This window comes from Micromesistius poutassou (assembly GCF_964030765.1).
Source record: "Micromesistius poutassou genome assembly, chromosome: 21".
In the NCBI taxonomy this organism is placed as follows: domain Eukaryota; kingdom Metazoa; phylum Chordata; class Actinopteri; order Gadiformes; family Gadidae; genus Micromesistius; species Micromesistius poutassou.
In genome coordinates this window covers 13075405-13087910 of record NC_140291.1, presented here as the reverse complement: position 1 = coordinate 13087910, position 12506 = coordinate 13075405, and the positions used below count along the sequence as shown (strand labels likewise).

The following is a 12506-nucleotide window of genomic DNA, read 5'->3' as shown; positions in this document are numbered from 1 at the left end:
TAAGCAACAGACCATTTTAAATCAGCGGTGGCCATCTTTGTTGTTGTTGAAAAGGCCTGTACGGCACACCTCTGCACCGCCATCGGATTTATCTCGGCTCATGCTAGATAAATAACTAAAAATGGGAGTATGGGAGGGAGACCAGACCTATCTGCAGAGCAATTAAAACATGAGCTGGTGAGATTTGTCTGGTTCCCAGGCTATGAACTGACTGGTGTGGTCTGACTTTAGTTAACGTTGATTGGGTGAAGAACGTTTGTACTTGCTGGCTGCGAAAATCAAGAGGAGCTCATTTGACTGGTATCAAAACACGCTATTGAACACACTACTTCGCGCAATAAATAGCTCGTCAAAAAGCCGTCCAAACACTGCCAAAACACAGTGGTCGGAACACTTAATATGTGTTCATTCGTTTACTACAAAAGCATTGTGTATCTTCTTCTGTGTGTTGACAGAAACACACACGTGTGTGCACAATCATCTTTATTGTGCGTGCGTGTGTGTGTGTATGGTGCGTGTGCATGCATGTATGCATGCTTGTGTGTGTGTGTGTGTGTGTGTGTATGTGTGTGTGCGGTTTGGGCTTGACCTCTGATCCCATGGGATTTGCTCTGATATGCGTGGCACACATGAAGAGATTGATTCCACCGGCCAATCACACAACAGGTCAGCCAAAGGTCAGTCAAAGGTTGCACAGCTGCACACACTTGGCTCCCCTGGGTTGGATTTCTAAAGGTATGTTCAGCCAGTGGGCAAGGCCTTCGTGTTTGTGCGGTGTGTGCGAGTGTGTGTATATGTGCTATGCATGTTTCAATGTATAGCACACACATCTACAAGTGACCCGTTACTCTCTTCTGAAGTCGGTCTGTGCTCATTGTGTACACAAAAGTATGCATGGATGTATAAATCTGGATTTAAAGAGTGTTTATATGTGCAATTAAATGTTTATCAACTAGGCCTACACTGTGAAGACACACACTGTGAAGACACACACACACATATACATACACACACAGTTAAAAATAAAAAACTGCATGCGATTGAGTGTGTGTGAGTGTGTGCACAGCCTAGTTTAACTTATAACCATCTAATTGTAAATGACCACCTAAATCCACAAAATAAACAGCTTGGAGACAGAGAGAGAGGTAAGTGGTTAGTCCTTTCTGTCCCATCTCTGTCCCCGTCTACCTGGTGACTGGACCCCTCTTTGCCCTTTCCAAAGGTTCTGTACTGTGGGCCAGAGCTGCTGAATGTCACCGGGCGTCTCCTGTTGCATGCTGGGCTTTTAATAGCCGGGCAGCTGAAATGTGAGGGGTCACAATGGAGAGATAAATAGTAGGGGTAGGGGAGAGAGAGCGTTGTCGTGGACTAAACCCTAGAACCTTCTCCTCTCCTCACAGCTCTCCTTCGGAAGCATCCACAGGTAAATGATCTTGTAAATTACACTTTCAGACACTGCAGGTGTGTTCACTTTGAACGTGACTTTAAGCATTAGGATATCAGCAGCAGTCAACCAATGCATGGGGAATTGTTTAGTAAAAATACTGCGGTGTCGAGTGGTTGAATAGAGTGTTTTGAGTACAGATTGATAGAAATGAATGTGGATTTTTTTATGAAAAGAGACCAGAACTTAACTTTTTTTTACTTTTAATTTCAACATCACCAGTGTTTTTGCACTGTAGTGTTTGGCACTTGCTTAACTTAAGCTAAACAAAATCATAGATATTCAACTTAAACTTCAATATCTTCGTATTGCTTCATACGTTGTTCATGCTCTTGAACGAAAAAGCCAAATACAACTTTAATCGCAATCTCTTCTGTGTAGGCCTAAATTGTTTTTCTTTCTTGGTTATCTGAGTAATACCATACTTCCTCTTTAGAAAGGCAGAAACGTTATCGTGAACCTTTTTGCAGAACTGTGCTAGTCACGCTGATTAACAGCTCCACCGCAGTGTCAATGTTTCCTCCTTCTAGACAGCCAGTCTATATTTATCATCTGCTCTTCATCGTGTTGAAGTACATTGTTATGCAACTTCCTTCTCGAAAGTCCTTCAAACCCGACAGCAGCTGACAATTCCTGCATATTTAAATCTGCCTATAAATAGTATGACCAGGCTTTACAACGGGAGAGAGAGGGGGAGAGGAGAGAGAGAGAGAGAGAGAGAGAGAGAGAGAGAGAGAGAGAGAGAGAGATACAGGGGAGAGGATGAGAGAGAAATAGAGCTAGGTTGTGATATCAGTGGAGGGGTTGGGGTCAGGACGAGAACAGAAAGGTCAGGGATACGAGGAGAGCAAAAGGAAAGGTCGTCTGCATGCTCCTCCGGTCCACAGCTGCCAGCTCACGGCCTCCGTATCTTGGACTAACCCAGATTAAAACAACTCAAATTAAAACATGGGATTATTTTGATACTTATCAACCTTGTATCCTCAAGCAAGATGTATCAAGCAGTAAACTATTCATTTTAAAAGAATGTGGTGCAGGAGTATAAAGCGACCTAAAACATAACTGACTGGAGGTCAAGTAGCTCATACGTTGCACATTGAAGGTCTGTAATGATTCATCACAACGTTGGGGTTGACACACTATTTAAAAAAAACACACTGCAAGAACATCCTCATTTCTTCTTCACGGCCCACCACGGTCTATCACATGCGTCATATTTCACCGGTCAAACACTGCGGGACTCTGCTGTATGTACAGCGTAACACACTCAAATTGTAACGTACCGATGGATAAAGGTGGAATCCAATATTGTTTCTGATTGCATGTTTAAACGTGATGGTTTTGTTGCCAAAGTTCACTTGGACTTGTGTGTTGACCGATCGCCAGCTAGGAGCACTCCTTTGATTGAGCATCTTCAGACGACAAAGAAGCCCTCTTGCCTGTTACACATCTTGTTGCTATGGGTTCCATCTCACCCTCTTCTTCCTCAGCAGAGTCAAGATGCCTCACGCCTACCCATTCCTCAGCCCGGAGCAGAAGAAGGAGCTCAGCGACATCGCTCAGAGGATCATCGCTCCCGGAAAGGGAATCCTCGCCGCAGACGAGTCCACCGGTAAACACAAAACCCGGAGCGAAATCCAGCTAAACCCAGTCTAATCCACTCCTGTCTTGTTTATTCCACTAACGCCTAGTTTGCTCTAATCCATCTAGTCCTAACCCATCCGGTCCAGACTAGATCAGTTTACCGTTCTTTACTTTACCAGAGTCTAGTTCAGGTCAATCCACCCCCTCCAAGCTGTGGACCAAAACGGAGCAGGATGTAAAACGTTGTTTGACTGTGGTGTTGGTGCAGAGCTGGAGTCGAGGTCATTGATAGAACAACGATGACCTCAAACCCACCCCCCCCCCCCCATCCATGAGCCGTCTGTGTTCCCCTGTGTGACCCCAGGTAGCGTGGCCAAGCGTTTCGAGAGCATCAATGCTGAGAACACGGAGGAGAACAGGAGGCTGTACCGCCAGCTGCTCTTCACGGCCGACGAGCGCATCGTCCCCTGCATCGGAGGCGTGATCCTCTTCCACGAGACCATGTACCAGAAGACCGACGCCGGCAAGGTCTTCCCTGAGCACCTGAAGAGCAGAGGCATGGTGGTCGGGATCAAGGTGGACAAGGGCGTGGTGCCCCTCGCCGGGACCAACGGCGAGACCACCACCCAGGGTGAGACGGCAGACCTGCAAACCCTCGGGGACTCGCTGATAGACCGCGACCCTTTGGAAGTCATCGGCCCCATCGCGGGCATTCATTGACATCATCCCTAATGATGAGGAGCGGTTTGTGTTACTGAGTACCTGTGCGCATCTCTTGGGCAGGTCTCGACGGGCTGTACGAGCGCTGTGCCCAGTACAAGAAGGACGGCGCTGACTTCGCCAAGTGGCGCTGTGTGCTGAAGATCACCCCCACCACCCCCTCCAGACTGGCCATCATCGAGAACGCCAATGTGTTGGCCCGCTACGCTAGCATCTGCCAGATGGTGAGCGGGTCGGACTCAAAAAGCTAAAACAGGAACTTGTTTTTGTTTTCAACAAACAAAAACAAGTTCAACAACAGGTCATTGTGTCAACAGGTCGAGCGTTTAAAGCAGGAGCACTGCTGTGAGATCGCTCAACATGCCAACATCATGTGTGTTGATGCTCTCTGGTTGTTTGTTTGACGTTAGAGTTGGGCTAGAGTTAGTTAGTTAGTTAGTTAGTTAGTTTTTATTTGTCCACGATGTGGAAATTTGTCTTTGGTCTCATAAAAAACAACAAGCAGGACAATAACAGCAACAACAAGCAGGACAACAACAGCAACAACAACAACACTTACACACAGACATCTTCATGGCAAAAAGCAGGACAGCAGTGGCAGTTACATTACAACACATCGCATCAACGCATCAACGGGGCATGGTGTTCAGTGCCCCAATTGCATTAGGAATAAAATAATTTTAAAAGATATTACGATTTGCCCTTGGTACTTTATAACGTCTACCAGAGGGAAGAAGTTCAAACTCCCTATTGAGTGGTTACTATTTGTGAACGAGTCAGGTGTTAACGAGTGGCCGTTCCCCCCCCCCCACAGCACGGCATCGTGCCCATCGTGGAGCCAGAGATCCTGCCCGACGGCGACCACGACCTGAAGCGCTGCCAGTACGTCACGGAGAAGGTCCTGGCCGCCATGTACAAGGCCCTGTCCGACCACCACGTCTACCTGGAGGGGTCCCTGCTCAAGCCCAACATGGTGACGGCCGGACACTCCTGCTCACACAAGTACACCAACCAGGAGATCGCCATGGCGACCATCACCGCCCTGCGCCGCACCGTCCCCCCGGCGGTCCCTGGTGAGGCGACGCGTACTACACACACACACACACACACACACACACACACACACACACACACACACACACACACACACACACACACACACACACACACACACACATGTGTGTATACATATACATACATGTGTATGTTGTTTTTGGGTGTACTATTCCCAGAATATATAATTCACACACACACACACACACACACACACACACACACACACACACACCACACACACATGTGTGTATACATATACATACATGTGTATGTTGTTTTTGGGTGTACTATTCCCAGAATATATAATTCACACACACACACACACACACACACACACATTAAAACAACTCAAATTAAAACATGGGATTATTTTGATACTTATCAACCTTGTATCCTCAAGCAAGATATATCAAGCAGTACGACACGTGTGTGTCGTGCGTCACACACACACACACACACACACGCACACAAACACACAGGCACACAGCGTTCTAAGCTCAGCTCCGCCCCCCTCCTCCTAGGCATTACCTTCCTGTCCGGCGGTCAGAGTGAGGAGGAGGCCTCCATCAACCTGAACGCCATGAACCAGTGCCCCCTGGGCCGTCCCTGGGCCGTCACCTTCTCCTACGGCCGCGCCCTGCAGGCGTCGGCGCTCAAGGCCTGGCAGGGCAAGAAGGAGAACGGCAAGGCCTGCCAGGAGGAGCTGATCAAGAGGGCTCTGGTAGGTGGCTGCCTGCAAAGGCTGGGCTATTTATTTTTGGTGGTATTAAGGATTTTATTACATTATTATTACTTCTTTTTGTACGTTTGTATGTATGTTCATGTGTGTATGAAACGAGGAGGCTGACGTCAGCCCCCAAGCTCTCCTCTACTCATGGAGCAAACACAAGCAGACTAAATAGGAAGGACAGCATGCTCTGCCAATCCAATGGGCGGAGATCAGCAGGTGCATCCACTTGACAGTCATTGTCAGACAGACAGCGCAGACAGACAGGATGCAGCAGGGGGTGAAGTACCTGGGGAAGAGCAGCAGGGGGAGACAGAGAGCAGGAGGGGTAGGAAGGGGCAAAACACAGCAGCAGAGCAAACAACCATGACGTCCGTAACAATGCCATCTTAGCATACTGTGATGGTTCTCCCCGAAGGAACACGCTAACAACAGGTTGTTGTTGTTGTTGTTCCCCAGGCCAACAGCCAGGCCTGCGTGGGTAAGTACGCCGCCACCGGAGCCAGCAGCGCCGGCGGGGAGTCCCTCTTCGTGGCCAACCACGCCTACTAGGGGTTCCTCCATTCCCATCCTCTCATGTCCTGCACCTTTGAAGTCAAAGATTCCCACCTTACTGTTTATATTCATGGAACCTGTTGATGGTACTTGTTATTGACGGTTCATCCTGGTACCGCACAATAAAGGACCTTAACAATGCTTGTTTCGCCGTTTTCCTCTTCATTTATTGACATATGTACTATTTACCATGTTTTCAGTAGAGGCTTTTATCCAGGCCAGGACAGGTCATTAAGGAGCAGGTGGGGGTTAGACAGTGAACACAGAGACAGGTCATAAAGGAGCAGGTAGGGGTTAGGGCATCTTGCTCAAGTATGCTCACAGGGTAGGCTGCAGAGGTAACATTGGGGTTCAAACCCAAAACAAATTACAATTACATATATCCCATCTTAAAACTCATTCAAAAACAAATGTGCACTGTGAGAAATGTAAAAAACAGAGACAATATATGAGAATGTTGGAAACATCCACATCAATATCTTTAAGATATGTACAGCTTTGCAAAACCATTTGAAGGCCATGCATACAGGCCACTTGCAACAATATTTTAAATACTTTCTTCTCTATTACTCACAACATAGGTTTAAAAACGATTAATTGATCCCATTTCAGAACAATGCTTTCAGTAACTCATTTAAACATATTTGCACTGGGAGGAAATGCCCAAAACAGAATAAAGTGCAAAAAAAAATTGTAGTAATGATTATGCCGCCACATTGTAGCCGTGAAAGAAATGTATAATAATAATAACAAAAATATTTTCTGCACATGTTGCACATTTTCTGCAACATGCACGCAGCACGAGTTACGAAGTAGACAGGCATGAAGTCGAAAAAACGGTGTGCAGAATTCGGTGTAACACCCCCAGTTTCAGCTCGTTTTCGAACACTGAGATTGTGAAATTGTGTTTGGGCTGAGAGTTCTGGGAAAGACAGGGGGCGAGTTATCCCCATGGTTATGACCCACGCCAACTTTGAGATTCTTTTTAGGTATCATCATTGTCTATGAATGTTATAATGAGTGATGTTGTATATTAAATGCACACCCTGTTGTTATACTATAATATAATGGACATCAAAATAAACTGCTGCCCAGGCAGAGCTCAAAACATCCACACACACACACACACACACACCCCATGGCGTTATCCTATAAGTATCCGAGAAGGTTAAACCTCTCTTGGACGCAGCCATCAAAATAAACCGCTGGCCAGACAGAGCTGCACACATCCACACACACTCCGGCTCTATACTGTAATTGTCCCAGAAGCCTAACAGTCTGGGGTGCAGCCTTCAACAATGCCAATGCCGCTGCCAAGACAGAGCTCCAGACGTCCACACACACGATGCCACCTGCCACTGGCCCCTCAGTGGTGTGGGTCCATCACTGCAGGGGCACTGGCCCCTTGGTGGTGTGGGTCCATCACTGCAGGGGCACTGGCCCCTTGGTGGTGTGGGTCCATCATAAAAAATATGTAAAGATTCCTCGACGTCAGTGATTCTACAACCTTTTACACCGCATACCACCTCAGAATGCTCACCTAAATGCTACGTTAGGCTCAACTTATTTGAAACTACAGTTCAGTGATCTTGTGGTTTAAGTAGACCTAATCTTGTCAAAATGTGGTCGTTTTTTGATAGTTCCTTTTTAAAATGTATACATTTAATTCTTTAAAATATATGTGCGATTCCTACATGTACCACTAGAGGGAGTTTGCCTACCCAATTGTTTGAGAAAGGCTGCTTCACATCTAACCAGATTGAAACATCCAGTAGCATGGGATAGGATATTTATGAATTATTTTCCCTTTAACTGTGTTCATCATACTTTCAAGGTCATCCTGTAAATAATTGATCACTCTGGTCTTCATCCTCTTTGGCCTGAGCCACTGGTAAAGGTTATAAATGTAAGATTTGTTTCTTCAAAAAAATAATGTTATAATGGTTAGTGGGCAATGCATGGAAACATGTGTCCTTTGTGGAAGAGGCAATGATAATTACACAGTGCCTCATATATGAGTCAACCACATTTCAAACTGGGTAAAATGTTGAATTAGGACTTGTGTAGAATGAGGTGTTATATTATTATACAATCTTAAGTCAGGCACAAGTACTTAAAGCTGCAGTAGGTACAAATGTTTAGAGAGAAAATATATTTAGTGCCAAAACATTTCTTACAGTGGCTGCACTGGCAGTGTCTAGTGGGAGTTTAATTGACCAGTGCAGCCACTTTGAAGATATATTGCATTCTCATGTTCCACAGCGAGGCCTGCTCCCTCCAACCAAGGTTTTCTTAGCATAAATCTCGCTAGCTAGTAGTAGTAGCGGGCTGAAAAGTGCCTTTTTTTGTCTGATAAATGTGGTGTGGGAAAATAAATGGGAGCGTCATGACAATGGAATATCTCTGCACTGCAGCTACACTGGTTAAGGAAGCTCACAACAGACGTGTGAGTCAGTCTGTCTACGTTAAAATATGTTTTGGAGCAAAAGTTGTGCAAAAAAGATTGTACCTACTGTGGCTTTGATCCAAAACAGTATATCAGCCCCTGACATGGCTGAATTGTAAAAGTTTTTTCAGCCTACTAAGGGTGATTTGCTATCATACTAGGCCTGTCTCAAAGGTTATGTCTAATTACTAACTCACTATCATGACAGTAGTTGATTTCGACAGACAGTTCCTAATGTTTGGTTACTGGTTAATTTGAGTCCAATAGCCAGCCATTAACCTCAGCATGGTTAGCAAGTTTGGATCTTCATTATTCTATGTCTTTTCACCGCTTCCCTGGAATAACCCTGGGAATGACTGTGAAAACATGGTTAGGCCTTAAGGCTTAGTTATGGTTCCACGTTGACGCAACGAAAGAGGGTTTACGGACCCATAACATCCTTGTGGACCCCCCCTAGCATGGGGGGGGCCAGCTGAGGTTAGAGCCTCTCCCATGCCCCTAGTGGCCAACGCCTTGGACAGCTGATAGCTCTGCCTCGTGACTCACGGCTACAAAACCTTAGGTCATGTGTGTGGGCTACTGAATACATTTTTTAACACATTATAGACTGAGCTGGGCATTATAGACTGGGCTGCATAGAACAGCTTTTTTTAGTGCGTCGAAAGTCGACGGTCATTGGATAATTCTGCGATTATGTCCCTCCCACGGACGCTCAGCGTCTCTGGAGGTGAATGGAGGAGTGGGCTGGCCTGGACGCTGGGCTTCTACGTGATGATTGGAGGGTCTGCGAAAGACTGAGTTGCCGTTTGATTGACAGCGATTTTGAACTATAAAAAGTCGCCGGAGCTGTCTTTATTCCTCAGTCCCAGTCGAAAGACAAACTGCAACCTCTTTCTTGATATTTGCTTGGCAAAATTGTTAGACAATTTTCATTGTACATTTCATACATTTATTCACACAATTCCTTGCTTCAGTTTAACATAATTCCCACATTTCCTTGTTCAAGTTTAATATCGTTTTGGTAGTTGGCCATCACTTTGATTCAGGGAGCCTGAGGTCTGAACTTCAAGTCCTGTATTCAGATCAGGACTTGCAGGGTGACAGGGGAACGCTGTGTGATTTCTTAGTGTTCCTTAAAGACATGGAGTTGGACAGTGCAATGCCTCAGCTTTACAAACTGTTCTCATTAGTGTCAACAATTAGAGCTACATCTGCAGGTATATAAAGGAGCTTCTCCTGTTTAAAGCGGCTTTAAAGTCCTACACCCGTAACACAATGGGCCAAGGCTGTTTAAGCAGCCTAGCTCTGCTGGCCATTGAGAGGACACTGGTCAAGTCAGTGGAAAAGACAGCTAGTTTCATTTCCTTGAAAAGGAACAGTGAGCATAATTTACACACATATATATATATATACATACATATATATATATATATATATGTAAATTATGCAAATTATATTATGTAAATGATATTATATATATATAATATATGTAAATGATATTATATAAATATATATATATATATATATACATAAATTGACACTTTATATGACGAAAATTAGCTTCCCCTCTTTGAAAGACCAGCAGCCGCCACTGGAGTGCACCCCACCTTCCATGTCTCCAAGGTCAAACCCACAAGGACCAGTCCACTAGTTTCCCCCTCCTGACCTCCTCCAACCCCCCCCCGGGTGTTCAAGGGTGATCTGGTCTACCAGGTCAACCATTGGTGGGCTGTCGGCCACAGAGAGCGAAGTCCCCTCTTGGGACATTCGGGACCTCATCATGCCTTTCAACAAAGCCACCCGGACCAGTGTGTGGCCGTCTCTAGAGAGGGGGTACTATCACCCCCTGTTGTCCTGTTTTCCACCTTAATCCCCTCCTACTCTTTGTTCACCTTGGTTTTTCCATGCCTTTTCTCAGTTACTCATCAGCCTGATCAGACCTCCCTGTTTCCTTTGTCCCGTGGCCACATTGTCTTTGTTCCTCATTGTGTACACAGTGCCATTCAGCCGGGACATGTTCTTGTTTGATCTCCCTGGGTTTTGATCTGGCCTGTATCCCAGGTTCTGGATGTTGCCTATTCAATGTCTGATTGATTACCATTGGACCTTTTGGACTGTTTTCTGAAGTTTCACTTACATTTTTTTTTATTTCCTAGCCTCCCAGTAAATACTTTGATTTTAATTGTTGGTTTGTATAGTTGGTAGATAAATCAACCGTACATGGTGTAATAACACTTATGAGGTATGTGCCCATGGAGTTCAGACAAACAAAGCAGAATCATGTCGAGCCATTGATGCACATAAGCAAATACGTGGCATACAGATGTCTGATTTCTTCTTAAAATATTTATGAATAATATTTGTACACATATATTATATGGAAGAATACTGGAGCCTTAGTTTCTATCACTTGGTGAATAAAAATAACAAAAGGTGTATGTATTTATATCCCGAATTAACAAAAATACTCAATGTTGAGTAATGCTAGGTAGCTTCAACTAGTTAAAAGTCGAGTAGGGCGAGTGCCCCAGGGCCCAAATCACATTCCTTTTTATAACAGTTGTCGGTACCAAGACGCCGCCAGCAGAGTGCGCTGAAGAGCCTCCCTTTAGAGGAGGATTTGGAGTACAATTCAGGCAATCGTGGTGTATATTCCTTCGAGATAAATTGTAACGCTTGGACCCAAACATCGATACCAAGTACCAAGAAATTGAGGACAGAAAAAGACGATGAATTCAATGCTGGCATTTTAAATACTTCAGCTCACAGCTTATATTTATATGTTACTTTATGTCTGTGCCTATGATTATTATTATTAATATTATCTCATCAGAACCCTTCACTGGTGTGTTCAGGCCACTGTGTGCTGCAGCAGTATCCAATGTTGAAGGGCTGAAACGTGTGGCTTGCAGGTAACCATGCTAGATGTAGGCTATGGAATTTGGATAAAAGGCCTTCTTATCTGACTTCTGGGCTCCTAAAGGAGGCCTACAGAATACCGCGGGCTGTGGTTCACAAGGTCAACGATTAGTCCTATCTTAAACAGAAGAAAAAGCAAGTTTATTTTAAAGCTGGAAACAATCAGATGATCTGGTCTGTACTGGACTGTATTGTAATTTGATTCATAATAATGAACAAAGAATTCTCTTCCACTATTGGTAGCCTACTTTAAATGTTATTCAGCGTGTGTGTGTGTGTGCGTGTGTATCTACCACTCCATCAACGCAACATGGCTTTCCTGTTGAAATAGAGATATGAATAATAATTGTATTTTTTAAAATTATTTTTGCCTTCTCGAAGTGAGGCTAAAAGTTATTTATTCCATTGGATTGGCGCTTCCCACTATTCGCACGCTCTTCAATCTTCTCCCCATGAAAGAAGAGGCCGTGTCTGCAAAAGAAAGGGGAGCGAGAGAACAGTTAAATTAACGACTCTCCCCCTCTCTCTCTCTATCTCTCTCTCCCCCTCTCCCTCTCTCCCTCCCTCTTTCTCCCTCCCCCCTCTCCCTCCCTCTCTCCCTCTCTCCTTCCCTCTCTCTGTCCCTCTCCCTCCCTCTCCATTTCTCCCTCTCCCTATCTCCCTCCCTCTTTCTCCCTCCCCCCTCTCCCTCCCTTTCTCCCTCTCTCCTTCCCTCTCTCTGTCCCTCTCCCTCCCTCTCCATTTCTCCCTCTCCCTCTCTTCCTCCCTCTCACTTCCTCGCTTCCTCTCTCTCCCTCTCCCTCTCTCTCCCTCTCTCTCTCCCACCCTCTCTCTCTCTTACTCTCTCCCTCTCCCTCTTTCGTGTGTGTGTGTGTGTGTGTGTGTGTGTGTGTGTGTGTGTGTGTGTGTGTGTGTGTGTGTTGAGCTCAAACACCGCGACACGCACCACCACGACACCTCCAGTGTGTGCGCTCCTCTTCATCTCGAGCTATGTTGACGAAGTCCAGAGGATGAAAGGTGTGATGTGACGTCATGTGACCATGGCACCTGCCGAT

General features: G+C 45.4%; 1 protein-coding gene across 2 annotated transcripts; it reads left to right on the top strand.

Annotated features, from left to right (window-relative positions):
* Positions 1-1283: 1283 nt before the first annotated feature.
* LOC311367052 (fructose-bisphosphate aldolase A) lies at positions 1284-6227 on the top strand. 2 transcript variants are annotated; one of them, XM_084485866.1, is made up of 7 exons: positions 1284-1423; positions 2938-3056; positions 3393-3659; positions 3812-3972; positions 4563-4821; positions 5326-5525; positions 5991-6227. In XM_084485866.1, the coding sequence occupies exons 2-7, from the start codon at positions 2945-2947 to the stop codon at positions 6081-6083; spliced, it is 1092 nt and encodes a 363-aa protein (XP_084341992.1). In that variant the 5' UTR covers positions 1284-1423; positions 2938-2944; the 3' UTR covers positions 6084-6227. The 2 variants fall into 2 exon arrangements, with proteins under 2 accessions (XP_084341992.1, XP_084341991.1); XM_084485865.1 differs by having other exon boundaries at positions 1301-1423; positions 2935-3056.
* The last annotated feature ends 6279 nt before the right edge of the window (positions 6228-12506 follow it).

Coding starts and splice junctions, on each gene's coding strand:
- LOC311367052 (XM_084485866.1), top strand. CDS start 2,945: ATGCCTCACGCCTACCCATTCCTCAGCCCGGAGCAGAAGAAGGAGCTC. Junction 3,057..3,392: donor CGCCGCAGACGAGTCCACCG/GTAAACACAAAA, acceptor GTGTGACCCCAG/GTAGCGTGGCCAAGCGTTTC. Junction 3,973..4,562: donor ACGCTAGCATCTGCCAGATG/GTGAGCGGGTCG, acceptor CCCCCCCCACAG/CACGGCATCGTGCCCATCGT.